Source organism: Phaseolus vulgaris, chromosome 10 (assembly GCF_000499845.2).
Source record: "Phaseolus vulgaris cultivar G19833 chromosome 10, P. vulgaris v2.0, whole genome shotgun sequence".
Lineage (NCBI taxonomy): Eukaryota > Viridiplantae > Streptophyta > Magnoliopsida > Fabales > Fabaceae > Phaseolus > Phaseolus vulgaris.
Window position 1 is genome coordinate 40,340,919 of NC_023750.2, and position 26,140 is coordinate 40,367,058.

General features: G+C 29.0%; 4 protein-coding genes across 4 annotated transcripts; 2 read left to right on the forward strand and 2 right to left on the reverse strand.

Moving 5' to 3' along the window:
- Window positions 1-408: 408 nt before the first annotated feature.
- Window positions 409-3,206, reverse strand: LOC137819708 (uncharacterized protein C23H3.12c). Its single transcript, XM_068623642.1, has 8 exons — window positions 2,921-3,206; window positions 2,780-2,844; window positions 2,603-2,701; window positions 2,128-2,175; window positions 1,947-2,016; window positions 1,756-1,827; window positions 1,023-1,148; window positions 409-762 (listed from the first exon to the last, which is right to left on the reverse strand). The coding sequence occupies exons 1-8, from the start codon at window positions 3,116-3,118 to the stop codon at window positions 607-609; spliced, it is 834 nt and encodes a 277-aa protein (XP_068479743.1). The 5' UTR covers window positions 3,119-3,206; the 3' UTR covers window positions 409-606.
- A 1,654-nt stretch (window positions 3,207-4,860) lies between these two features.
- On the reverse strand, window positions 4,861-7,820 carry LOC137818514 (O-fucosyltransferase 36). The gene is made up of 3 exons (XM_068621984.1): window positions 6,425-7,820; window positions 5,744-5,993; window positions 4,861-5,258 (listed from the first exon to the last, which is right to left on the reverse strand). The coding sequence occupies exons 1-3, from the start codon at window positions 7,630-7,632 to the stop codon at window positions 5,082-5,084; spliced, it is 1,635 nt and encodes a 544-aa protein (XP_068478085.1). The 5' UTR covers window positions 7,633-7,820; the 3' UTR covers window positions 4,861-5,081.
- A 9,548-nt stretch (window positions 7,821-17,368) lies between these two features.
- LOC137818059 (RING-H2 finger protein ATL73-like) lies at window positions 17,369-17,803 on the forward strand. The gene has a single exon (XM_068621280.1). The coding sequence runs from the start codon at window positions 17,369-17,371 to the stop codon at window positions 17,801-17,803; it is 435 nt and encodes a 144-aa protein (XP_068477381.1).
- A 6,774-nt stretch (window positions 17,804-24,577) lies between these two features.
- Window positions 24,578-26,140, forward strand: LOC137819297 (RING-H2 finger protein ATL3-like). The gene has a single exon (XM_068623098.1). The coding sequence runs from the start codon at window positions 24,916-24,918 to the stop codon at window positions 25,861-25,863; it is 948 nt and encodes a 315-aa protein (XP_068479199.1). The 5' UTR covers window positions 24,578-24,915; the 3' UTR covers window positions 25,864-26,140.

The following is a 26,140-nucleotide window of genomic DNA, read 5'->3' on the forward strand; positions in this document are numbered from 1 at the left end:
CACAATTAGATAAAAAAGTAGTTAGTGGTCCACATAAGTTTTGTGATATTTTTGCACTAATAATAATAATGTTTTTGTTCTTTTATTTTTTTTCATTTATTTAAAAGTCACAAAACAAAATAAAAATTAACAAAATACAAAAATAGAATACAAAACTAAAAAAAATTATCTTCGTGAATAACGTAATACAACTAATCTCACCTCAACCCTCTTATTAACTCAAATTATTGAATCTTCTTTCAAAAGAAGAATAAAGCATTTTCAAAAGAAGAATAAAGTATTGTAGCAGGAAGAGATATAAGGTACAGTTGAAGATATGTTTTATTTAAGATTATTTAAATTTTTTAAAAAAAGAGTAACATTTTATAATTAATATGAAGGTACATAAAGAAAATATTTTCATATGGGTGGAGGAAGAATTTGCATGACTTAAAGTTGGCCATACATTTTTATTTGAAATCTTCTACATAAGACCAAAACATGTGAATATGGAACTAATGTATACTTAATAAGCTATATTTGGTTGAGACCATGGAAATTTGTGAGCTAGGTGAGAATTTTGCAATTTAAGAATGGAAAAGAATTTGAGCAAAAATCCAAATGTAACTACATATATGATTTGGCTTCCTCGTATTTTATAACATCTTGTGTGTTTAAGCTATAGATCTTGCAGATTTTCATGATAGTTTGTCTACTGAGTCCGTCGTGTACTCCATCTTCTACATGAATCAGATGGTCAAGTTCTTTGGATGGCCTCAATACCTGATATTGATACGTGTGAAATAATAAACAAAGTGAGACATATCTATGTTTAGGTATGAAAAACCAGACAAAAAAACAGATTTTTCGTTTTAAGTAGAAACTTTGACTAGTATTTAAATTTTGAATTGAGACTAGAACTGATAGATTGAAAAATTTATGAATAGAAAAAAAAAATGTATTTAATGTTTTCGACCCAGTTTTCAAAATCACACTTTTACATCCTAATATCTCTACCATAGGCAGAAAGTGTAAATACTTACACAATTTTGTTCATGTGAATTAGGATGGCTTTGATCGTTAGAGTCTGTAGGCTCAGTTTTGTTTTTCTTATGTGTTTGTGAAGTCTTGCTACTGTTTGAGACCAGTTCAAGCAGGTTCTCACCTCCCTGAACAAAATTATATAAAAGAAAAATCTAAGGATCAAGAAGGAGTACAAATTATAGGTAGTTTCACGACAACTATGAAACAAAGAAACATGCAAATTGACAACTATGAAACATACAACCATGTTTTTAATTTCTCTCAAGTGATGTCCATGATTTACAATTTACAATTTACAAACAGACATCCCTTAACATTCATAAATTCAAAAATGGTTTAAAAGCTCATTTATTTTTATAGTTGTAGGAACTTTATCTTGTAGTCCTATAAATAATTTATTTTAGTATTTATACATATGATTTAGAGTGATGGTTAGTATGCGGATTAAAGGATAAAGTTGGTTTAACTATAAGGATCAACAGAGTAAACCTTTGAAAAAAAGTAAGCTTCAATATACATAAAGTGGAATCAGATATACTTATATCTCGATCCCTTAACAAGCTTGACAAGAATATGACATCTATAAAACAAGGAACTCTTCTGATAATTAGAAAGTTGAGACTGACATGAACAATAGAGAGTTCTTGATTGTAATGCAAAACAGACATATAAACACAATGACAGGAGAAGGAAAAGAATGGTAGGCAAGTATTGTACAGAGATAGCACAAACCTGCATGGCTCTCCAATGAGAATAAGCACGAAATAAAATCCAGAAGAAGGGCACGTTTGGCAAGGGTAATATCTGTAATCCAAAATAAAACATGGATATCAATTGACAAGAAAAGATGAATGAAATAGCAAAGAGAAAAATGACACACAAACATAACAAAGCAATAAAGTACTGGTAGTTAACATTCGTACGCTAAGTGCAGAAGTCAATGGAATTAGTGAAATAGAACCATAGAAGTATTTCCGGTGGACGATTGATCCCCTGCAGATTGTAACTTAAAATTAAATCACAAGAAACAGTAACATGTTCTAAGTTAGCACAGAAAGTGATTTATTCTGGCATCACCGGTACAAAAGAAGGAGCAAAAATTACCTCAAAGCAATATCTCTCAATCTTCGACGAACAAGTTGAGCATTCAAACTGCAAATATGTTATAATTGCTATTGTTATACAAGCTTGAAAAACTATCCCTGTATTTCTGCTAAACTGTCCTCTTCATTCACGTTACATTCCCACATGACTTTCAAGTGCAGATTATTGGATAGAACTAAAAAAGGCAAGGTACTGTAAAAATATGAAGTGCAGTAATGCAAAATGATTCTGTCAAGCAAGGATAACTGCAATATTTAAAAAGAAGGTAAAAGATAAAACCATCATGAAAGGTCTCTGGATACAAAGCAGACATAACTTCATCTCTCATTTCACACACCACACTTCACACTGCTCCGTTATCCACATTGAAGAAAATGTCCAAGAATTGAACAATGTGAAAAAGTTTCAACACTAGTGCATACAAGTTAAACTCAAACCAAATAGCACATCCACAATGCAAGTACACAAGGCCAACCTCGATGGGAATACGACTTCAACACTGGTGATTTCTTTCGATATAGACTTCAAAAATATCTCCGACGGGTGAACCCGCGACAAGAGCCACAACCCCAACCTGCGAAAAGCTTAAAATCAGGAACAGCCGTGAGAAACAACTTCACCAACCACTATTAAACAACAATGCAAACCCCACCCGTGAATCTTCTTCTTCAAAGACCCATCTTGCGCTTTCTCCAAGACAATCCAAGCTTGATTCATCTACGACTCAGATAACCAGAGATTAAAAACAATATACCCAGAAGGAGAAACTCACAAGAAAAGAAGAGAATGTCACCTTGTTGGCAATGAAATCCACAAAGAGCTCAGCTTTGGCGTTAAGGGGTTTGGTAGGAACCTTGACATTGGTCCACAATTCCTTGAGGGTTGAAGGGGATTGAGAGGAAACAGGGGTGGCTGAGATAGAGTGATCGATGGTTCGGGTGAAGCACCAGTTCCTACCTCGTACTGGGAAGACGACTAATTTGGCTCTCATGGTGATGTGATTGCGAGAAAGGAATGCAAGAAGAAGCCTTTGATGAAGTAAAACCCTAGGAAAATGAAAAGGTTGAGATGCTTGAAAAATATTATTTTTATTTTATAAACACTGAATTAATTTAAGCTGAGTTCAACAAATGATATTCATGTAAGATAAATAATTAAGAAGATTACAGTAATTAATTTGAAAAATATTCAAAATAAAAATTAATTTGTGTGTTAACTTGATAAAATTTAACTACAAAAATAAAGTGATTTGATAAGTTTAATGGTCTGAAGATTTTAAATGAAAAATAAAGATTTAAAAGTATTTAATGGAAAGAAAGTAATAAAAAAAACAAAGGTGGTGCACTTTTTTTGGTTATTCTTTGCATATGTGAACATGGTGGCAAATTGTTCTAAGTTTTCATTGGTTGGTATCTAGGTAACATTACATCATTGGAGATGAAGCAATCACTTTATCCAACACATTACTAGGGGAGACATTTTTTTTTATTATGAAACTAACACTTGTGTCTTTGAATCAAAATGGAAGAAATTTGGCAAAAGTGTGGCATGAAAAAAAAAGTTATGAACAATGAAACTGATTTGAAATGTCAAATTTATTTATTATCATGACTGAAAGCATATGATTCTCTGTTTTTTTCTATATGTGAATGTAGCAACTGATAAAAGATCTAGAAAATTAAATTAAGAGATTTTTAAAAAATTAAAATTACTAGTTAATTATGATAAAATAGTACAGTTTAGTGTATGTAAGTAAAAAAATATACCTTTTTCAAAGTCTAAAAATTTAATTATCACGTCTTTAGTAAAATTTATGAAATTCAATATAAATATGAATTTTAAATTATATATTCACTCCTTAATAAATTATTGATTTCTTACATTTGTTTCCTAATATATTTTTTCTTTTATCCCAAAAACATTGTAATAACTTATTTCATAGTTTGAAATATTGTCTAAATTAGTTTTAGGATAAAAATAAAAAGTTTTATAACATGTTAAAAAAATCTGATAATTTATCAGTAATACAAATATATTTATATTTTGAGTTTGTCTGAACAAACTCTTTTATATACTATATATATATATATATATATATATATATATATATATATATATATATAGAATTTCTCTTGTGAAAAAAAGACCAATTCCATTCAAGCGATATTAGACATTTCCACATAAATGATCGTGTCATATGCGGCAAATAACTGCGCAATTTCCTAGTTTTCTCCATCTCCTTCAAGGGAAAATCACAACTTTTTACCTATAAAAGTCACAGCATCCAAGTTTTTAAAGAAACTTTCCCTATTTGATCCCCTTGTTTTAATGAATTATAATTAATAATTGAAAATACAATGCACCATTTTATCAGTATAAATCCTTTCTACTATTAATATAATTCAAAACAATAAACTAAGTAAAGTAGGGTTCTAATTTACACTTTCAGAGCAAGTAGAGTACAGACTAACTTATCATGTTTGTTTTGGTGGATTGATCTCAATGAAGAAAAATATTATAAACACTTCATTGATCGAAAATCATTGAAAATAACTTTTTCTAGTGAATTCACTTCCTATTTTAGTACATTTTAGCCGTGATCATGTGATTTTGTTAGCTTTTTAATCAATAACAAAAAGCCTATTAGTAAATATGTTACCAGCTGTCCATAGAAGAAGTTTCTTATTAGTATGTGTCTTCTAATTAGTATACAGAACGATGAGGAACGGGAAATGGAATGTTGAAATGCCACAATTGCTTCTTTTGGGCAAATTCTGGATCAATGTGTGGATAATACAAATTATAATCATTATGAGAAAGAATGTAAAAGAAGCAAAACTTATCCATAACATCCCTATTTCTATTATCTTACATGACTACTCACATTCACAAATCTCCAAATTCCAATCATGGCACAACAAATACGTGTTGGTCCCGAGAAAACCGTTTTTGTGTTATTCATTTTCCGCTACAATGTCTGGTTCCTCACCTTGGCAAAGATACTCATCACATATCGATGCCGTTTCCCAGCCCCTTCTCAGCCGCAGAATGTCTTCGGTGAAAGTGGAACCAGGGGCTCCAATGAACACGCTAGACATGGCACATATAGTCTTGTCCAGCATAGCTTCCACCTTCAGCATGAAAATATTCTCATCAGCAAAGAAATTAAGAGTGGTAAAGAAACAATTGTTGTAGAGAGGAAAGAACCATGCAATTAGAAGCTTGTGGTATAAACTTGTATTACGAGCCACGGCATATTTTCAGTGATTGCACTAAATTAACTGCTACTGAAACCAACAAATTGAATAATGCCTAAGTTCTTAAACTTTTTTTTTTCTGAATGCAAAAGGTGAGCTTTGGATAGTTACATCTACGACAAATCAACGGTTGTCATGGAATTTGGGATAAAACATCGAGGATTTTTCCAGACGTAGACCACAGGCAATTATGCAGTGAAAAAAAAGGAAGCATGATCAATTATAGTCCTGTAAACAGTTTTATTTATTTATTTAAAACAAAACAAGAAGACCAGACATGGAAGGTATATTGAGGTCACTAACAGAGCTGGACTTAAGACTTAAAACACATAAAGTAAAATGAAACGTTGTCATCTCACCTGTGTATCTCCATCCAAACCATGCCTGTACAACAGAGCATCCCATTTTTCTGCTGAATTTCGAGCTGGTCGTATTACAAGAGGAACAGGCCTGCCATTCAGCACGACCAGTGACTGAAGAAGACCAGTTTCACTTTCTGCTGCATCCGTAGAAAGATAAACTATAGGTGCATCAGCCCTCTCAACCACCCTCAAGATGCACTCTGCAGCTTGAGGTATGGGGAAAAAGCAACTTGGCTTTTTAGCATTACTGCAAGCACGAAAACGTATCATCAGAGAACATAATGGTAGAAAAAATAAGGATGAACACCAAATTGCAGAATTCACAAATGTTGATGACTTTGAGCCATGAAAATGAAGCTAGCAACTTGTCGCAAGCAACCAGATCACGCAGGGAACGTTTGGAGACCTTAAATAATACATACATGATGCATATCATACTGAAGCAATAAATTTATGAGAAATGGTGCATGCACTATCAATGTAGAGAAATTTTGCACTGTCTCAAATTTGGTAATTTTGCTGACATTTGCAATAGCTACATTAAAAGTTAGTTATCATGATTTCTTACTGATTGGATAGTTCAAAATTTTTAAATCGACAACACATAAAAATTAAATTCAAACTTTATATGGGTTACGAAAGATTACAAAGGGGAAATGAAAGAAAGAGAGGGTATACCAGAATTTCAAAAACCCGTGTCTTCGGAAATGCAATGCAACGAAGTTCTTTCCCAGAAACGTCTGAATAAACCGTTGGGCAGTGAGTGAAATAAGGCGATTAGGTTCAATGAGAGTCTTGCATTGGTGAGCAATTGGCCCACCAGGTTGCATCACCCATTCTGGTTCCACTTCAGCGTAGAACACATCCCCAATTGCCATAACATCATCATCATAGCTAAACTTCCCCAGCACATCCTGAACCGTCTTGTTCTTCGGATTCCGGGTATCCTCATCCCACACGACCTCAGGTTTATTCATAGTCAAACCTAAACCCTCCAACTTCTTCAACCATTCATCATCCAAATAACAAGGCGAAGGCTTCGAAAAGTAACACAAAAACTTATCAATGTGCATGTGACCCTTCTTCAAATTCGAAAAGTCCTCAAAGGAAACCACCACTTTCTTCCCCAAGCACTTGTTAATGCGATCAATGTCCACGACTCTATCGAACCGGTAATCCACCTTGGAACTAGGAATCACCAAAATCCTATTTAGCAAAGCAGCGAAAAATATGTGTTTCTCCAAACAAATCAAATGGTTAGACATTTGCCCCGAAACGCATATAGCAAGTAAAAATTTACCATCCCTAGGGTTCCACTGGATGGTTCTCCTCTCCGACAAATTCTGATCCACCGTTCTACACCTATCGTAAATGACGCCGTTCAGAGTAGCGTTTAAATCGAATTCAGGCTCAACACTGTTCCCCATGGAATGCGGATTCAATAGAATCTGCTCAATCTCACGGTTGAGAGAAATCTGCTTGAACAATGTGGATTTCAGATCCTCCAATTGGTTCGGATCCGACACGTTGGACTGGCGCGTGGTGTTCCACGCGGTTAAGAGTCCTAGCTGCTGTCGACGCAAGAGGTTAATGGCGCGCAATTCTGATTCCTTCATTCGATCGGTGATGGAGTCGAATTGGAAGGAAGAGCTTGAGGAAAGGCTGTGGAAATCGGCGACGGAGAAGAAGAGGATAACGAGGAGGATAGCGAGAATTGCGACAATGTACTTCTTCTGGAATCTGGAATTCACGTGGGAGAAGCGCGAGGAGGGATCTTCGACGTGGAAGGCGGCGGCGAGGTGCGGGGACGGAGGTTTGCGGTGGTTATGGTCGACGAGGTTGCGGTGGTCATCCTCCTCCTCGTCGGAGGAGGAGTCCATATGCATTACTGTGTTGTTGGCCACGGCGGCGACTGAGTTGGGGAGCGAGTGAACGAAGTGAGTCGGTAACTCGTTCGGGGTGTGTCGGTTGCGCGTGGCAGTAATCGATGATAAACAAGAAAACGTGTGAGCGTGCGTGGAGGAGATGCCAACAGAGTAAGCAAAGTAAGTGAGTCGGTAGTTGGAAATGATTGCATACAGGAACAGTGTGTGGGCCCCAATCGACGTTTCAACCACTGGTTGTTGGGTTAGCCCAGCCCAACTTCTGAAATTAAAAGGAAATTCTTCCTACACCAACCTTTATGAATTTTCACCCTACACACTTTTAAATTTCCGAAAATACCCTTTATTTTGAAATAAAATTCGAAATTGAAAATAATACATTTCGAAAAACACATATCCAACAGATATTATTGTGTTACAGAAATAAAAAATAGAAATATAATTTAAAAATCAAAATTCTATTATGAAAAAACAATTTAGTAATACAAAATATTAGTTCTTAAAGAAAGCCAAAAATATATTTTAAAAAAAGAGATTTATAATGTATTTTTTTTTTGTACTCTCATTTTATTTAGAGACATTTTTATTCACACTGAAATTAGATGCATTATATGGTGGAGAAGTAATTGCCAATTATAAAGTGTTACCCATCATTCTCTTTTTTATATGAATATGGACTAGTAGTTTATGGAATTTGAAGAGGATTTTTAAAGGCAAATTCTCTCCCTCCACTTTCATTGGTTTTTCATGTATTTTCATATATTTTTTAAATACTAAATGTATTTTTTTTAAATGAATATCGAATTGGTTAATTTGAGATTATATATTAGATTGTATAATCGAGTTTTTGGATTAAGATTTCACCAATATTCATTTAAAAAAATATTTTCATATTACCAAAAAGTTTTTCGCATGTAATGAAAGGAGATGTTGTTATAGTCACAACATGAAAGCAAACACTTTAGACATCCAACAATGTAAAACATGGATCAAAATTGTTCTACAAAAAATTATTAAAACTTGATTACTTGGAATACATGGTTAACCCATTGATTTGCTTCAGAGCTTCATTAAGGGGAACATCAAAATGTTTCTTTATCTCCTAAAATTCTAAAGCACACAACTTCTTTTTCTTCCACTAGCATTTGTTCAATACTTTGCACCTCCTCTTTCTTCACACAAATACAACACCATTTCGATCGTCAATATATTATTTTTAAATGAATCTTAAATTGGTCAATCCAGAACCTCAAACTAAATTTAGGAATGTGTAAGATTTGACAATCCACTATTCATTTAAAAAAAGGAGGGTACATTTTAAAAATTATATGGAAGTGTAAGAAAAAGTGCATGGAGAATTCGCCTTTTTACTCCGCACCTCCATCCTTTTTCTTAATTCTAATAATATTTTTTTAGTATGATAGAAAATGTACTATCTTTTTTTTTATTTTAATTGGTGGTGGTTGTTTGTGATAATTAATGGTAAATATTGGTGATTGATGTAAGTTTTATGATGTTTTTATTAATAATGAATGTATTTTTGTTCACTTATTATATACTACAAAAATCATAAAAAAAATGTAAAAATAAAATACAAAACTAAAAAAAATAAATTATCTTTACACACTGTACTATATAATAAAATTTTAATTATTAAGGTTCACAATTTGTTTGGAATTTCAATAAAAAATCACTTCATACAACCATTACAAATACAATAATTAATTTGTTGATAGAATTTCTACAATTTTTAATTATAAAAGACTCATGCTCCGATGGTCGAAAGATATGCGGCTTGACATGATTTTCAAAATGAATTTACTTTGATTTTTATTGAAAATCTTATCGATTAGATATAATTTTGATTTCGAGTTAAAAGAATGAGATGAAGTAAAAATATTAAAAAGAAAGTCGAAGAAAAAGATTGTTGAAACAAAAAGGAGAAAAATGAAAAGGAAAAAGAAGTGAGACTCGAGGTACCTGGTAACAAAACATATAGTTATTTTTTTTTTTACAATAAATTTTAGAATTAATATATTTAAAAATTACGTATTAATAAAAGTTATATTCACCTTTAAAATATACAATATTAGTACTATGTATTATCTGTTCGTTGCACGTATTGCATTTTAGTAGTATCGATAAAACACAAAGTGAATAATGAAAATAGGGAGACAGAAAGAAAAATAATTATTATTTACTTCATTAATAGGTCTTTTGAACTTTTTCGACATTTTTAATTAAATTCCTAAAAGAATGTTATAATTGGATTCTTGGAGTTTTAGACTATAGTTGAGTACTTAGATACGTTAAACCGTAGAATTTAATATTTTATTGTTAGTTAAATAGTTTAGAGAACCGTTAATGTATTAAACATTTACTTGATCAATTAATTGAAAGAACGAAAATAAGATTATATTTAAAATTGTGTATTCACATCTATAAATAAATAAAAATTTAAAAAATGTTAAAAACGGTAATAATTTAGTGAAAAAGTTGTAACAACGATGAAAAAACAGACATTATTGCAGACTTCGTTCATATTTCCAACCAAACGGTCCAAAAGAAAGTGATCAACTTTTTTAAAGGGATTTATTGGAATAAAATATTCTGCTAAGTTTTTTTAAGAGACTACAAAAATTAGATTGAGCTTAGATAAAAAGTAAATAAACTACTATTTTAATTCTTAAAAAGGTAAGGTGTTTTCACAATAGTTTCTAAAAGAAGAAAAAAACATTAAATAAAATTCAAAAATTAAAATTACTATTTTATTTATATGTGCAATTTACTATCGTTATAATTTGAAAATTTTATGCGTTGCCGTGAGGGATGCTGTTGTTATAGTCATGCCGTGCGGGATCCTCTACTATATAAAATTAAAGAAGAGATTAAAGACACAACACAAGTGTTATTCATAAGTATCAAAACTTGTGAGAGAAAACAAAAATCAGTGAAAGATGAAACAATCTACTGATGAAAGGGAACAAATCGAAGTCTTGAATTTCATGATTTCATGAATGTGGACAAGGAAGAAGAAAGACTATTCTAAAACAAACAAAACTGTATTTTCATTATTTTTTTTATTATCATGACTCTTACATAGATAATGTTTATACATACTAAAGGGAAAAGAAAAACTTGGACTTTGAAACAACAAAGCCCATAAGAAAGATACAAGTCCAATAACATAAAATTTAAAACCCTCCCTCAAGCTGGAGCATGAATGCAAAGAATTCCAAACTTGTTCATACATTTCTGGAAAATGTTTCGCTCTAGGGCTTAGAACATCTACAGGTTGTTCTGCAAATCGAATGGGTAGGAGATGGAATAAATTATGTTGCAGCCTTTCATGAACATGACAGTTAATGTCAATGTGTTTTGTATGTTCATGAAAGTTACTATTAAGAGCAATGTTTGGTTGCTTGTGAGTCGCAGTAAAGACATGTAGTGTTGGAGGTGGTAACATGGAGATCTCTTAGAAGAAAGGTCAACCACTGCAGCTCACATGAGGTTGAAGCCAAGACGCGATATTGTGCCTCTGAGGATGATCTGGAAATTGTGTTTTGCTTCTTGGTTTTCCATGAAATCAATGATCCTCCCAAAAAAAATGTAGAAACTAGTTGTTGAGCGTCGAGTCATGGAACATGACACCCAATCAGAGTCACTAAAAGCTTTTAAATGCAAAACAAAATTCATTGAATAGAACAAATCTTGTGCGGGTGCAACTTTTATGTATTGTAGCACATGTTGAACAACACGATGACATGGATTGTAGGCTTCTGAGCAAATTGACTCAGATGTTGAACTACAAAGCATATATCTGATCTAGTATTTACAAGATACAAAAGACGTTCAACGAATCTTCTATAACTTGAAGGTTCATGAATGTTAGCTTCTTCAAACATATTATCTGTCTTTTTTTGCATGGGTGTGGTTGCTGGTTTGGCACCTAGCATCCCTGCATCATCAAGGATCTCTAAAGCATATTTTGTTTTGACAAAGATGAATGCCTTCATGTGTCTGTGCTATCTCTAAGCTAAGAAAATATTTCAATATACCTAGGTCTTTGATTTTAAAAGTAACATTCAACAAGTTCTTCACAGTATTTATCTCATGCATATCATCATCGATTAAAATAATGTCATCTACATAGACTAATAAAGCAATAAAAGATTTTTCTAATTTTTTGATAAAGAGAGAATTATCATCTTGAGATTGGATGAAACCTATGGTTAAAAGATATGAGACAATTTTTTCATACCATTGTCTACTGGTTTGTTTCAAGCCATATAAAGATTTGGTTAGATGACAAACTTGATTTTTTTTTTGCATTGATGATTCCAAAAGGAACTTCCATATATACTTCTCTTGTTGCAGAGCAAGAGAAAAAACTTTGTTTATACCTGGTAACGATTCCATGAGAAAAATCTGGGTCTTTATATTGTTATAAGTATATTCGGAGCCTTTTAGAAAAGACATAACTCTCTCTAATTCTCTGTACTCGAAGATGGTCTTGGACAATTTGTAGGTGCATTTGACACTACAAACGCATGTAGGAATGAATCCAGTTCTAGGTCACAATGAATCCAGTTCTTCCCACAATATTCTAGAATTTGTGTAATATTCAGAAATGCTTCTCTCTGCCTACCTGATCGAATTTATTTCTTGAAGGAGATCAAAAGTGCGAAAATGGTTGCTTTTGGAAAATCTCTCCTTCAGATCTTCCCATAAATCCCTTGCAGTGTCAATGTAAATGGCACTTTGAGCAATTTGTGTGATAAGACTCCGATTTATCCACAAAATCACAATGACATTGCAGCGTTCACATGCTTCGTATTGCTTGCTCTTGCGTGTCGGTTCTGAAATCTCTCCACTGACAAATTTAAATTTGTTCTTCGAGAGCAAAACCCTTTTCATCGCACAACTCCATGATTGATAGTTACTACCATCAAGTTGAGGCGAAACTAGCACTGTTCCTGGATTCTCTCCGGGATAAAGGTAGTAGGGACTTGCTGGGTCTTGTGAAGGGTCCTCGGAAGCCATGGAAGAAACAAAACAAAAGGATACAAGAACAGAAAGAAAATGAAGAAGAAATGGAATATCAGAGCAAGCGTAAGTCAGAGCGGGTCAAACCCGCTCTTTACCATCTTGAATTTCATGATTTCAAGAAGAAAGAAAAGAACATGATAGTGTGGGCAAGGAAGAAGAAGGACTATTATGGAAGAAACGAAACTATATTCTCATTCTTTCTTTTTCATTACCAAGACTCTTACATAGATAATGTTTTATACATACTAAAGGGAAAAGAAAAACTTGGGCTTTGGAACAAGGTCCATAAAAAAGATACAAGCCCAATAACATAAAACTTAAAACGAAGTACCTTAATAAAATTACTAAGATAAGATATTTAAGATTTTGGATTAAAATATGTCACTAATAAAATAGTTTATTAAATTATATAAAGATTGTTCTTGTACGGGCTGACAAGGTCTCGTCTTCTTGGTCACAAATGTTTTTTGGTATTGATTCTTGATGAGTCTCAATCTTCGACTTTCAATCAAGAGTAAGTGTATATGTAGAAGTTTTCTGACGTTTAAGTCAGTGTTCGATATTCAAAGGTTGAGGGTTATCAACATCTTTATAGGTTCAGTGTTGGGTCCAATTAACACAAATTTCATTACTTAAGTGTTTGTATTATAGTTAATTACATTAAATTTGTTGGTTATACAAATGTTGTCTCATGAGGTCTAGATGTATTCGATCATGTAATATGTTAATATATATCGTCTCATAAGATTGAAATATATTCTACCATGTTATTCTTTACGTCTTCAACTTATACTCTATAAGAATGATGTTTTTAACATTAATCAATATTTAAAATTTTAGAATAAAATATATTCATAAATGTATTCTATGTGAAAATATATTACACAACTATCGGGAATAGTTATAGTGTTTAAGGTTATATGTTAGTATTATTTTTATTTTCTATGCATTCCTTTCCTTTGTTAATTTTGTTTGTTTTTAGTTTGTAATAATCTTTTTCTCATGTATTGGTTTCATTTTATTAAACTTGGATCTAATTTATTCTTATGTTGATTGTTTTAAGTCATTTATTTTCTTTTCATAATTTATGTTATGCAATTTTAGTAATTCTTTTCATTGGCTCTCAATCTCTTTATATTTTTTAAAAACTTATGTGCATTACTTTACAACTGTCACTTTTTTCTCTAGTAATTTTAATTTATATATATTTACCATATTAATAAAATTAAATATTATTTTTAAAAAAATAAAAATATTGATATTTAAAGTAATTTTTATTATTATATAATAAGTATTTTTTAAATTAGTCTTTAATTGATAACTAAATTTTTATACCTAACTAGATATTAATTTAAAAATTATTTATTAATAATAAAAAACTACTTTAAATATTAATAATTTTTTAATTTTTTAAATAATATTTAATTTAATTAATATAGTAATTATTTACTTTTTCATCTTTAAAATTATTTTTTATTTAATAATTTTCTTGTAATATTCAACCTAAATCATAATCCACGATCTATAATCCAGGCATATGACGATACTTTTAATTCCACTCATATTTTTTTTTTCCTAATCTCTGCCACTTCCTTGAGTAAATTGTTATTTTCACGTAATGACGATAATAAGGGTAATTAATAAAGACAACCATGTTCAATATTAATAACCCAACTGGTAGTTGAATCTTTCTTGCATTATTGCTAATAATTAATTAACAGAGACCAAATCTTCCTTCATTATATTGTCTGCAATTAGTTCCATAATTCTCCAAATATATTAATCAAATAGTTTTTTGTTAAGTGGAATTTTTCGACATTTTTTTATTAAATTCGTAAAAGAATGTTATAATTGGATTCTTGGAGTTTTAGACTCTATAATTGAGTACTTAGATACGTTAAACGGTAGAATTTAATATTTTATTGTTGGTTAAATAGTTTAGAGAACCATTAATGTATTAAACATTTACTTGATCAATTAATTGAAAAAAATAAATATTATATTTAAAATTGTGTATTCACATCTATAAATAAAAAAATATGTTAAAAAAGGTAATAATTTAGTGAAAAAAAATTGTAACAAGAATGAAAAAACAGACATTATTGTAGACTTCGTTCATATTTCCAACCAAACGGTCAAAAAGGTGACTAACTTTTTTAAAGGGATTTATTGTAATAAAATATTCTGCTAAGTTTTTGTAAGAGACTACAAAAAATTAGATTGAGCTTAGATAAAAAGTAAATAAACTACTATTTTAATTCTTAAAAAGGTAAGGTGTTTTCACAATAGTTTCTAAAAGGAAAAAAAAAAGCATTAAATAAAAATTAAAATTAAAAAATTAAAATTACTATTTTATTTATATGGGTAATTTATTATCATTATAATTTCAAAAGTTTATTTGTTACTATTGTTATAGTTATGCCGTGCGGGATCCTCCACCATATAAAATTAAAGAAGAGATTAAAGACATAATAACACAAATGCATTCTCTTTATATTTTTTTAAAAACTTATGTGCATTACTTTACAATTGTCACTTTTTTTCTCAAGTAATTTTAATTTATATTTACCATTTTCTTCAATTCTTCTATGAAATTTTAGTAATTATAAATACAAACTTTAAATACTGAATTTGTGATAATCATAAATATATATAAACTTTAATTCTTATGATAATAAATTTAATATTTATCTTAACTATGTTCATTTGAATTATAAAATCTTAAAGAAAAACGTTGAAAATGGTAAAACATTTAAAGAAACCTACAATTACATTTAATTTTTCGTTAAAACACTTAATAGATATTTCACAGATTTGTAGTGAATTATACTTCACTGCAAGCATAATTAATAATAGTAATAATTAACAAAACTTGTATCAACATATAAAGCTATATAACTTTTTGTAGACGCAAAAATAAGTATTGAGAAAATTAAGTGTACGTATGTTAAAGGGAAAAACACAATTTAGGTATATAATACATAATTAAGAATTTTAGAGAGGTAGTTGTGGCTTCAAGGCAACAATGTTAATACGAAATCAACGTCCTTGTAACATTCTCAAACAAGAAACCTTGCTTTGAAATCTTTTAATACTTCCTAAGTTACACTTTTATAGCTAATAGTGTACACTATGAATAAAATCATCTGTAATATTTTTTTTGGTGTTAAAATTTTTAAAAAAGGAAATAATAGTATTAATTAAGAAGAAAAATTGTTATAGATCTCACATCGACTAGAGAGAACAATTCATTGTATATAAGTGAGGTGCAAATCTCACCTCATAAGCCGGTTTTATGGGATTGAGTTAGACTTAAAGTTCACTTCGTAATATGATATCAGAGCTATTTCGAACCTATCATAACGAGTGTTTGTTGGACTTATCATATCACTATTGAGTCGTTATCAGACCATCCATAATACGTTATCTCAAACACGAAGTGTCGACGTGACTAAAAATTAGAACAAATAACATGTGACAAACTATATATATAGTTAACTATGATTTGAAAGAATTTTTTATGGTTTAACAAATAATATGTAATTGATTAAAGTCAAATCTCTTATTCCCTTATTTATATATATGTTAACGTATGAGATAAAGGTTAAGAAAAAAAAAATGAAATAATATGAAGAATTTTCAATGGTAATTTATGGCAGTCATCTTATGTTTCCAAGTTAGAAGCTTCCTCTTCTTTTCCACTGACTCACCGATAAGAACTCCTTTAACAAAAGGCAGAAGCAAAAGGCAAGTTGTTAAGTGCTTCTGACTTTTTAAGCTGTTTTCTAACCTTGTAAGCCAAACACGTTGTAAAAGTAATCTGAACCAAAAAAGTTGTTAAAAACAAGCCATGACATGGTATCACATCAAATCGTTTTACAAAATACTTAATACATACAAAAGACAGATAATCACTTGTCTAATTACAAAACGTGAATATAATGTAGATTTTTTTAATGCAAGAGACAGTTTTATTCGAGAATAGAATTACCATAAACATCAAATTTTTTTAAAAGTATTTTAATAATGTTACATGTTAAAAATTAAGATTAAATATACTTTTTATTCATAAATTTTCACGCAAAACTGATTTTTATCGTCTTTTAGTCTAAACTTTAAATTTGAGTACTTATCATAAAAACATTATTAAAATAAATTATTGTTAATTTTTTATATGATCAACTACTATACCAATTAAGATATTAAAATATTTCATGTCAATTGACATGAGTATTATAATATAATTCACATATTAGAAATTGGTTTGTTAGATAAAAAAACATTGATAAAATCTAATCTAGTTTTTTTTTTTATAAGTAGTTAGTTAATTTTGCATTATAATATAAGAAAAATAATATATAAGTGAGTCAAAATTGTTATATAATTTTGATAATACCAAACAACTATCCAAGTCAGCTTTCTATTTTACTTTATTAGCCCTTCAAACCTCAATCTATTCCCTGCATAAAGAACCAAAGATGATAACAACAATGACTACTGGTTTTATAATTCGATGTTTTTTGCCACATGATGCAATACAATAGGCTCTAATAATTAATCAAATTGGACAATTTTTCAATGCTTTTAAAACCAGCTGGGGTCTGAGAGGTTTCTTGACACATCATATAAAAGGAAAAAGGCCAATTTAAAGCCAACTTCCTTTGTGATTTCTCCAAGCTCAATCATCAACATGAATACCATTCTCACCATCCTCACAGCCATTGCTTTTGTGGCTCAATCATTGCAAAACTACATCATCCAGAGGCTGCACAAAATCTGCAAGCATTGGGGATATGGTGATGCAGTGAAGGAAAAAGGAGATGATGAAATGGACTATTGTTCAGTGTGTCTGAGCCAAATTTGTGAGGGGGAAAAGGTTAGGTCTCTACCAGTATGCAATCACAGGTACCATGCTGATTGTATTGGTGCTTGGCTTAAGAACCATACCACATGCCCTCTTTGCAGAAACAAAATCACTGATCATTTCGTCCAAAAGCACAGACAGGTGAAGAGCTTAGGAGAATCTGTGTTCAATCTCATACAGAGTTTCTCAGATCTTTTGGTATCTATTCTCTACATGCTACTTCCATCCAGCATCACTGAGAGTTTCCCTTTGGTTCATTGATACTTTTCTTCTCACTGTGATTTGTATTGTAATTATGTATGCAATATGCAGATAATGTTCTTAGAACTGTTTTGTACCTAACTAAGATTCCTTCATTACAGATTCTTTTGGTTAGTTCAAAATGATTTGAAAGTTCTTCCAAATGTATGCAGTCATTATGCATAGCTTATTTTGGGAAATGTAATATGCAATGTTCTTATTCCCGCTCAAGAAATATAACTGTTTTGGGAGTAAGAGGTCATTTTCATGATATGCCATTAACCTTAAATTCTTAATCTATATCCTCTGTAATCTACCTTAAAAATGTCGTGGATATGAATATCTAATATACTTATATTTTTTTTATAAAAATACTTTTATAGTACGTATCATTATCTAACTTAACAACTTAGCTAGGTTAACACCTCAAATAACCACAATCATATGTTATCACATGAAAAAAATATTATTAAAAAAAGAAAAAATATAAATATGAAATATTAGACCAAAATTCATATGTTAACAAAAATATACATAAATAGACTATACTTATTTATAAAGAATTTTAAGAAACAAACTAAATGAAAGTCTATTATATCAATAAAATGATTCTATACAAATAAATCATAAATTAATCAATTTATCAGCATACGCATTTTCTTCACGAAAAATATAAATAATTTTAATCCAATATCTTATTTTTAAAATAAGCCGTTTTCATCTTCTAATCAATTGTATAATCTTTTGGAACACACTTTCGGTACTTTTCTGTCTTTTTTTAGTAAAAAGTTTCTGTGATGGATTCGACGGATTCGACGTGTTTATCTGCAATATTTCTCAACAATTTTGTTCGTTTGTAACATCCAAATGATAAATATATGTTATTTATTTTAAAAAAGCTATTATGAGTTTTTAAGTTTTTGTTATTCTAAGCATTTTAATTGAAAAGAAGAATAATTATGTCGGTTCTTTTTCTCAAAAACAACATTGGGCAGTGTTCTTTGGCAGGCCATGAAGCATATGACTAAATATGAAACAAATGGCTTAATTCCAAATGATAGGAGCTATTCTCAAGAAGACAAATTGCAAGAAGCTTCGTGTAATTCTTAAACCAAATCCTTTTAATTTTTTCTTTAACTTTTTCTTTATACATAACCATTTTATGTTATTGGTGTCATTATAAAAAAATATTTCATGTTTTATTATGTAAATACCGTTTAGATTTATGTTATAAGTGCCTTGGTACTAGTGGAATGTCCTGTTTGGATTGAGGTTAATCAACTAGGTTGAATTAAAAATGACTTAACCTTATGGGTTAGAAATTTTATAATTTAATTTATGGATTAAGTGAATTAACTCGTATAAGTATATTTTATTTTCTCAAATACTATTGAACAGTAGCATAATTTTTAAAAAAATAAAATGTCAACCTTTATAATTAAAAAGTATATAATGAAAAGATGATTAAAAAAGTTACAAAATTTGTTAGAAAAGGGTTTTGAGTCAACTTGGCTCAAATCCACTAATGTGTTAAGTAAGTTGAGTTGAATTTAGATCATATTTAAAAAAATTATAAATTTTTAATTAATCGAATTTAAATGAGTCGAATTTAATTTGATCCATATTTTAAAAAATTATATATATTTTTAACTCAATTTAGATTTAACTTATAATAACACACACTTTTATAAATTTTATTCACACTTCAACTTTTTACAACCTCAAAAATCAAAGAGCCCACACTTAAAAATATTATATTTTATCCAAAAATTATACTTTCACGTCAGTTTGTTATAATAACTTTTATACTAAATTGAAGGTTCTTTTAACCCATTTGCATTCAAAATACTTAAATTTTGGATTAGATAAAAACTAGACAAAATTTCATGCAACTAAAATGACCTGCTTTCTTGTCATTCGAATTAACCATTTTGTTTAATTTTTTTTATTTGACATGACAGTAAAATGTGTTATTCTTAAATTTTTTTAAAAAATCAAATACAAATTTAAATTGTTTTTTCAACTGTTAATTTTTTAATAAATAAATAAGTAAATTTAAAACATCTCCAATACCCTCAGTGTGGGTAACTAACAACATCAACTTTTGAGTGACCCAACTTCAATATAAAAAAAATATAAAAAAAATTTGAGAAAAATAAAAGCATTAAAAAGTTAAAATTATACCATCAATAGTCATAATGAGGAAGACAAATCATTGTGTCTAAGTTTGTATTTGTTTAGGGCAATTAAGCCCCAAATCATGGGCGAAAAACGCGTTAATTAATATGCCTATAGTTGCAAAATTTTCAAAGATCATACATAGAGCTTAATTAATTTCACATTATTTTATTGGAAAATTAATGCCTTTATTATTGGTATATATTTTTATTATTAATAAATAATTTATAAATTAGTATCTTGCTATTAAAATTTTAGTTGTCAATCTTATTATATAATTAGTTAGTTTAAATTTTGATAATTAAAATTTTGTTAATTAGATATCAATTTAAAAATTATGTATCAAAAACTATTTTAAATATCAATAATTTTTAATCTCTAAAATAATATTTAATTTAATTAATATAATAATTAATTATTTTTTATCTTTAAGATTAATTTTAAAGTGTTTGAAATATTTTTCATCAACATTATGCTAAATCATAATCCACAATCTATAATCCATGCATGCATATGGCAATACTTTTTAATTCCATTCATATATTTTTTCTAATATCTGCCACTTTCTTGAGTAAATTATTATTTTCACATAATGACGATAATAAGGGTAATTAATAAAGACAACCATGTTCAATATTAATAATCCAATTGGTAGTTGAATCTTTCTTGAATTATTGCTAATAATTAATTAACAGGGACCAAATCTTCCTTCATTATATTGTCTGCAATTACTTCCATATTTCTCCCAATATATTAATAAAATAGTTTTTTGTTAAGTGGTAATAACCAAGAGTTTGGGATCAAAAGTAGTTTAAATTAGATTAAGTTTCACAACATTCAAGTTTAACCATTTTTAAAATTTACGATTCATTTAAACTTTTTTTAATATATAAGATACAAATTAAGTATTTTGAGAGTGCGTCTTAATTTGAAACTTTATCTCAAAATTTATTTGGTAGTAATTAAGTTGTTTGAATATAGATTAACGAGCTTAATCAAAAAATATTTTTTCATTCTTTTTTAACCTTTTTGTTTCCTCTTCTGTCTTATGTAATATTAGGAATATTTGTTTTAAGTTGACTAAGTTTGAATATTACATAATGATTAATTCATATTCCTCTTCATTATTTTTTTTCATAATGACTAAGTTTAAGCAAGGGATGGGTTTTTCCAAGCACAGAAAGTACCAAAAATTAGGAATAAAAAAATCAGAAAACCAGACAAAAAAACCTTAGTTTTGTTAAAAATATATTTATTTTATAATTATTATATTATTATATTATTAATTCATTCATATTTATATTTACATTATAATAAAATAATTATATAATATAATAAACAATAATTGTTAATAAAAGAATAAAAAGTATTAATAAATATATAAAATGGTGATTAAAATAAAAATCTTAATAATAAATTTATGAAAGAACAACTATAATAAAAGAATTAAAAATAATAAATAATAAAAATAAATAAATAAATTAAAAATAGTATTAATAAAATTAAAATTATTATATTATATTTTATTTAATTAAAATTAATTTATAATAATATAAGTAAATTAATTATTATATATATTTATAATATTTTTAAATTTATTATATCTATCAAATTAATCACAAACTTTTTCTCCATCTTCTATCCTATTTATATTAATTTAAATAATCCTACTTTCATCACACTTTCTTAGAAGTTTTACTTCTAATCCAAAACATCAAAACATTAAAATAAGTGTAATTTTCAATTTTATTCTTCTCTTCTCTTGGTAAATTAAGTAATAATTGAGAACTTATAGTCAAAGTTGCTCTTTTATTTTAATTTGACTTCTTCAATATGAACTTGACTTCTTTAGCACGAAGAATGTGACTTGGATCCACCATTGCTAAAGTAGTTAATTAGGTGAAGAGTCCACACTTAACTTCAAATTATTGAATTAAAACAATAATCATAAAATAATTAAAACTCCTTGGTGAAGAATCAAGGCAAAAAGAGAATCCAAACCCAAATTTGGATATTAAACACCCTCAATTATTCCTCGATAATGAAGGTTAATTTAGACGTTCAAATTTCATGCTCACGTAATTCGTTTTACTGTTTCCTTTCAGCAAATTTAAAAGTTTGTATTAGATAAGATGTTTATGTATTTTAATATTTTTTTTTGCACTTAATAAATATAATATTAAGATTAAATATATTTTTTTTTATACACTTTAATTTTTGACTTTAGTCCAAATTTTAGAGCTGTTAGGTATTTGTAGTAAAAAAAACTATTATAATGAATAATTATCAATTTTCTTAAGAGATAAACAAATTTTTAAACAGAAGTTAGAATGTTGAAATATTTTGTAAATATTATAATAGTTAAAGATTCGTTTATTATTTTAAAAGAATATTAACAAAAACTTATTTTAATAATTTATTTACTAAAATTGTTTAAAATTTGAATTAAGAAAAAAATCAATTTTATATTTTAATAAATAAATGAAAAAGTATATTTAACTTTTATTACAAAATGGATTTTAAGTTTAATTCAATTTCATAAAACCAGGTGATGAGGTAAGATTTGTACTTATTTATCTATAATGAATTGTATTATTTTTAATCGATTTGAGATTCCAACAATTTTGATATTAAAAGTTAAATATTATGGCTTGTGTCCAAAAATAGGGTCAATTTTGAAAGTTTAAAGGTCAAAAAATTAGGTAAAGCGTAGTTTAAAATTCTGCATGCAGAGCATTCCAGAGAATGGGATAACAAGAACTTGCTTTCTAGTAATACAAAATAATATGAACAGTTTCTATAACAAATTGGCATAGTTTCATTTTGTCTTTATCAGATTCAACTTTTTAATGGGATCATTTATATAAATTTAAACCATCTCAATTTAGATCAAATTAACTTACTTTATTGATATAATCGATTACAAAATTAAAGAAATATAAACTAGGATTCAAATATATTTTTATGTGTATATTTTAATTTCTTTGTGAATATACGTTTCAAAATAAATAATATATAAACATAGTCTCATATTGCATAAACATACTGTTCACTGAATAAAAATTCTTGTGTTAATAAATATTTATTTATAAAATATAAATTAAAAAAACATCTTAAAAACGTCAGGAAATAATTCAAATGAAACATTGCATTGTACGAGTTATAGATTTAGATTATGTTAGGGGCAAATGTTTTAAAAGTTTTTTGTGATTAAAACTTTAAAATTTAAATTTATAATATTTAAAAAATATTAAATCACAAGATTTCAAAATATTATACAAAAAAAAATTTAAGAAATTATAACTATTTTATTCCTTTACCACGGTGGAAAACACACATATATATATATGATAAACCATCATATATACAAACAATATTTAATAATAGGTCATAATTGAAAATAATAAGTAATTTTATTTAGTTTTTATATATTATAAATAAATAAGATGTTAAATAATAAGTGCCTTTTTTTTATTCAGAATGTTTGATAATTTTGATATTTATCTTATTAGACTTAATGTTTTTATTTATATATTTGATGTTTTATAGTATTAATAATTTTTATAAAAAAATTATTAAATAAAAATTAATTTTAAAAAATTTAATTAGTTATTATATTAACTAAATTAGATATTATTTTAATAATTAAAAACTATTAATATTTAAATTATTTTTTATTATTAATAAATAATTTTTAAATTAATATTTAATTAGTTAGTTGATTTTAACTGTAATTATCATACACTCTAAATAGATTCTAAAGTTGTTATTTAAAATTTTGATAGTTAATTGATATCAATTTAAAGTTTATTTATTAATAATAAATATTAATTTAGATATCAATAACTTTATTAATATATAAAATAGTATTTAATTTAATGAATATAATAATTAATTAAATTAGTTTTTATTTAGTTATTTTCTCATAGTTTTAGTATGATTTATGATTTGGTTGGAAATAATTTTATGATTTTTTTTATTAAATCATCTAATAACTTTTCTATATCATAGCATACTTGATGGAGTTCTCTCAAAATCCCAAACATTAAACATTCAACAGGAAAAACAAATGTGCAATGTGACATTTAACTGAAAAAAAGATTGTATTAGATTTTGATTACAAAATCAGTACTATCAATATTTCTCATAAGCAAAATCTGGATACAGTTTCACAAGGATTTTTTTTAGTGTTATTCTTTTGTCAAAAATAATACACAATAAAAAATTCACTAAATGTGAACACATATTAATATAAAAAAAAAACTTAAATTATAACAAAAGATAACATTAAAAACATTTATCCAAGTGTGTGGTTTTTAATCCAAAGTTGTAATTGTTTTTGGGACATCTGAATCTGAGTCATTAGTGGTTAAATTCAATAGACGGGTCAAAGGGGAAAGCAAAGAACCTATCTCTATACTTTCAAAAGTCTTTCTAACAATAAATAAAAACAATAAATAAAAGGTAAAGCTAATGGTTTCAAAACAAACAAGTCCTACCAATATTCTAGGATACAAGTAGTTGAATAAAACCACATTTTTGAATCCATCTTTTCATTTTATTCAATTAAATAATTGTAATAAATTCAAATTAAATTTTATTTTTCTCAACAATTAAGCCATTGACTATTGACTCCAAAATCACCACCTTCTTCTTCTCCCCTCCTTTCTTCCCAAGTTGAAGTCTTTGTAGCCCAAAGTGGAGGCTTATTCTTCTTCTTCTTATTCCCCTCACCTTCCTCACTTCTTCTTGTTCCAAACCCCATTCACAAGCCAAACCAAAAAACCCATCTTTCAACTTTCCCTTATCTCTTCACTCTCACTTCCCCATTCCCATTCCAACACTCAAACCATACAAAGCTTCAACCTTTTTCACTCTCCCTCTCCCATAAGACTAATTCTGTGTCTGGGTGTGTTCAAACCTTCACCTGAGTCAGAAAGTCTCGTTTTATAAACATGGGTCCAACTGCGACCTCCGTGTCCAGTGACAACCCATTGGGTGAATCTAATACAATTGAGATAACAGGGAAGATCATGGTGGTGGCTATAGTGTTCCTTTTCATGGTGGTTGTGTTTGTTCTTGTGCTTCATCTATATGCAAAATGGTTCTGGTGGAACATGGGGGAGAACGCCGCTCCTCAGCCTCGCCAGAGGCGGCGGAGGCGCCGCCGGTTTGTGTTCGCCCCCGGGCAAGACCCGGTGGTCTATGAGACCCACCAAGTTGGGCTTGACCCTTCAGTTTTAAGGTCCTTGCCGGTGTTGGTGTTCCAACCTGAGGACTTCAAAGAAGGTTTGGAGTGTGCAGTTTGTCTCTCTGAGATTGTTCAAGGGGAAAAGGCCAGGCTTTTGCCCAAATGCAATCATGGGTTCCATGTGGATTGCATTGACATGTGGTTCCATTCGCACTCCACTTGCCCTCTTTGTAGGAACCCTGTTGGTTTTGAATCGTCTAAAACAATTGAAGAGAGTAATTCCTCAGGGAACATTGATTCATCATCTTTAGCACACGAAGAGAATTCAGGTGCTGTGAGTGGCTCACAGTCTTCAAATTTTCCCACAAATGTGTTGGTTTGGGGGAACCAGACACAGGTTAGTTCTTTTGGGGTTTCCTTGGCAGAGGAAGAAGGGAGTTCTCAGCAGCCACCTTCTCCTCCATCATCTACACCATCTTCTTCTTCAGATTGTGGCAATGTTAATGGTAGATGTCATGGAATGTTGGTGATTGATATTCCAAGTGAGTGCACTTCCTCCTCTTTATCCCCTTCTGGAAGTAGGTGTGCTGAAGATGAGATGAAATCACCAATGGCTGCCACATTGCGGTCATTTAAGAGGCTTTTGAGCCGGGACAAAAAGTTAAGTCCTTGCAGTCCAAGTTCTGTAGATGTGGAACACGCACAGAGCTAGAAATTTGTGGATGAAATTCATTAATTATTATTCTTAGAAGAGCTCTCGAAAAGCCATTGTTATGCCACTTCCTTTCCAATACTTGTGCACATAAATGGCTAAGGATGGTTGCTTTACAGTATCTTGTTATACAATCATTTTTTCCTTCTTTTTTAATGTATGTGCTTGAACTTTGAAGCACATTAAGCCAATTGTTTAATATGCTTATGCTTATATTGTATAAATGACAAGTTTCTTTCTAGTGAAAGGGTAAAATCACCCAGTTTCTTTTACACAA

Coding starts and splice junctions, on each gene's coding strand:
- LOC137819297 (XM_068623098.1), top strand. CDS start 24,916: ATGGGTCCAACTGCGACCTCCGTGTCCAGTGACAACCCATTGGGTGAA.
- LOC137819708 (XM_068623642.1), bottom strand. CDS start 3,118: ATGAGAGCCAAATTAGTCGTCTTCCCAGTACGAGGTAGGAACTGGTGC. Junction 2,845..2,920: donor TGGATTTCATTGCCAACAAG/GTGACATTCTCT, acceptor TCTGAGTCGTAG/ATGAATCAAGCTTGGATTGT. Junction 1,149..1,755: donor CTCATTGGAGAGCCATGCAG/GTTTGTGCTATC, acceptor AATTTTGTTCAG/GGAGGTGAGAACCTGCTTGA.
- LOC137818514 (XM_068621984.1), bottom strand. CDS start 7,632: ATGCATATGGACTCCTCCTCCGACGAGGAGGAGGATGACCACCGCAAC. Junction 5,994..6,424: donor CACGGGTTTTTGAAATTCTG/GTATACCCTCTC, acceptor TCGTGCTTGCAG/TAATGCTAAAAAGCCAAGTT. Junction 5,259..5,743: donor GTTTGGATGGAGATACACAG/GTGAGATGACAA, acceptor TTCATGCTGAAG/GTGGAAGCTATGCTGGACAA.
- LOC137818059 (XM_068621280.1), top strand. CDS start 17,369: ATGAATACCATTCTCACCATCCTCACAGCCATTGCTTTTGTGGCTCAA.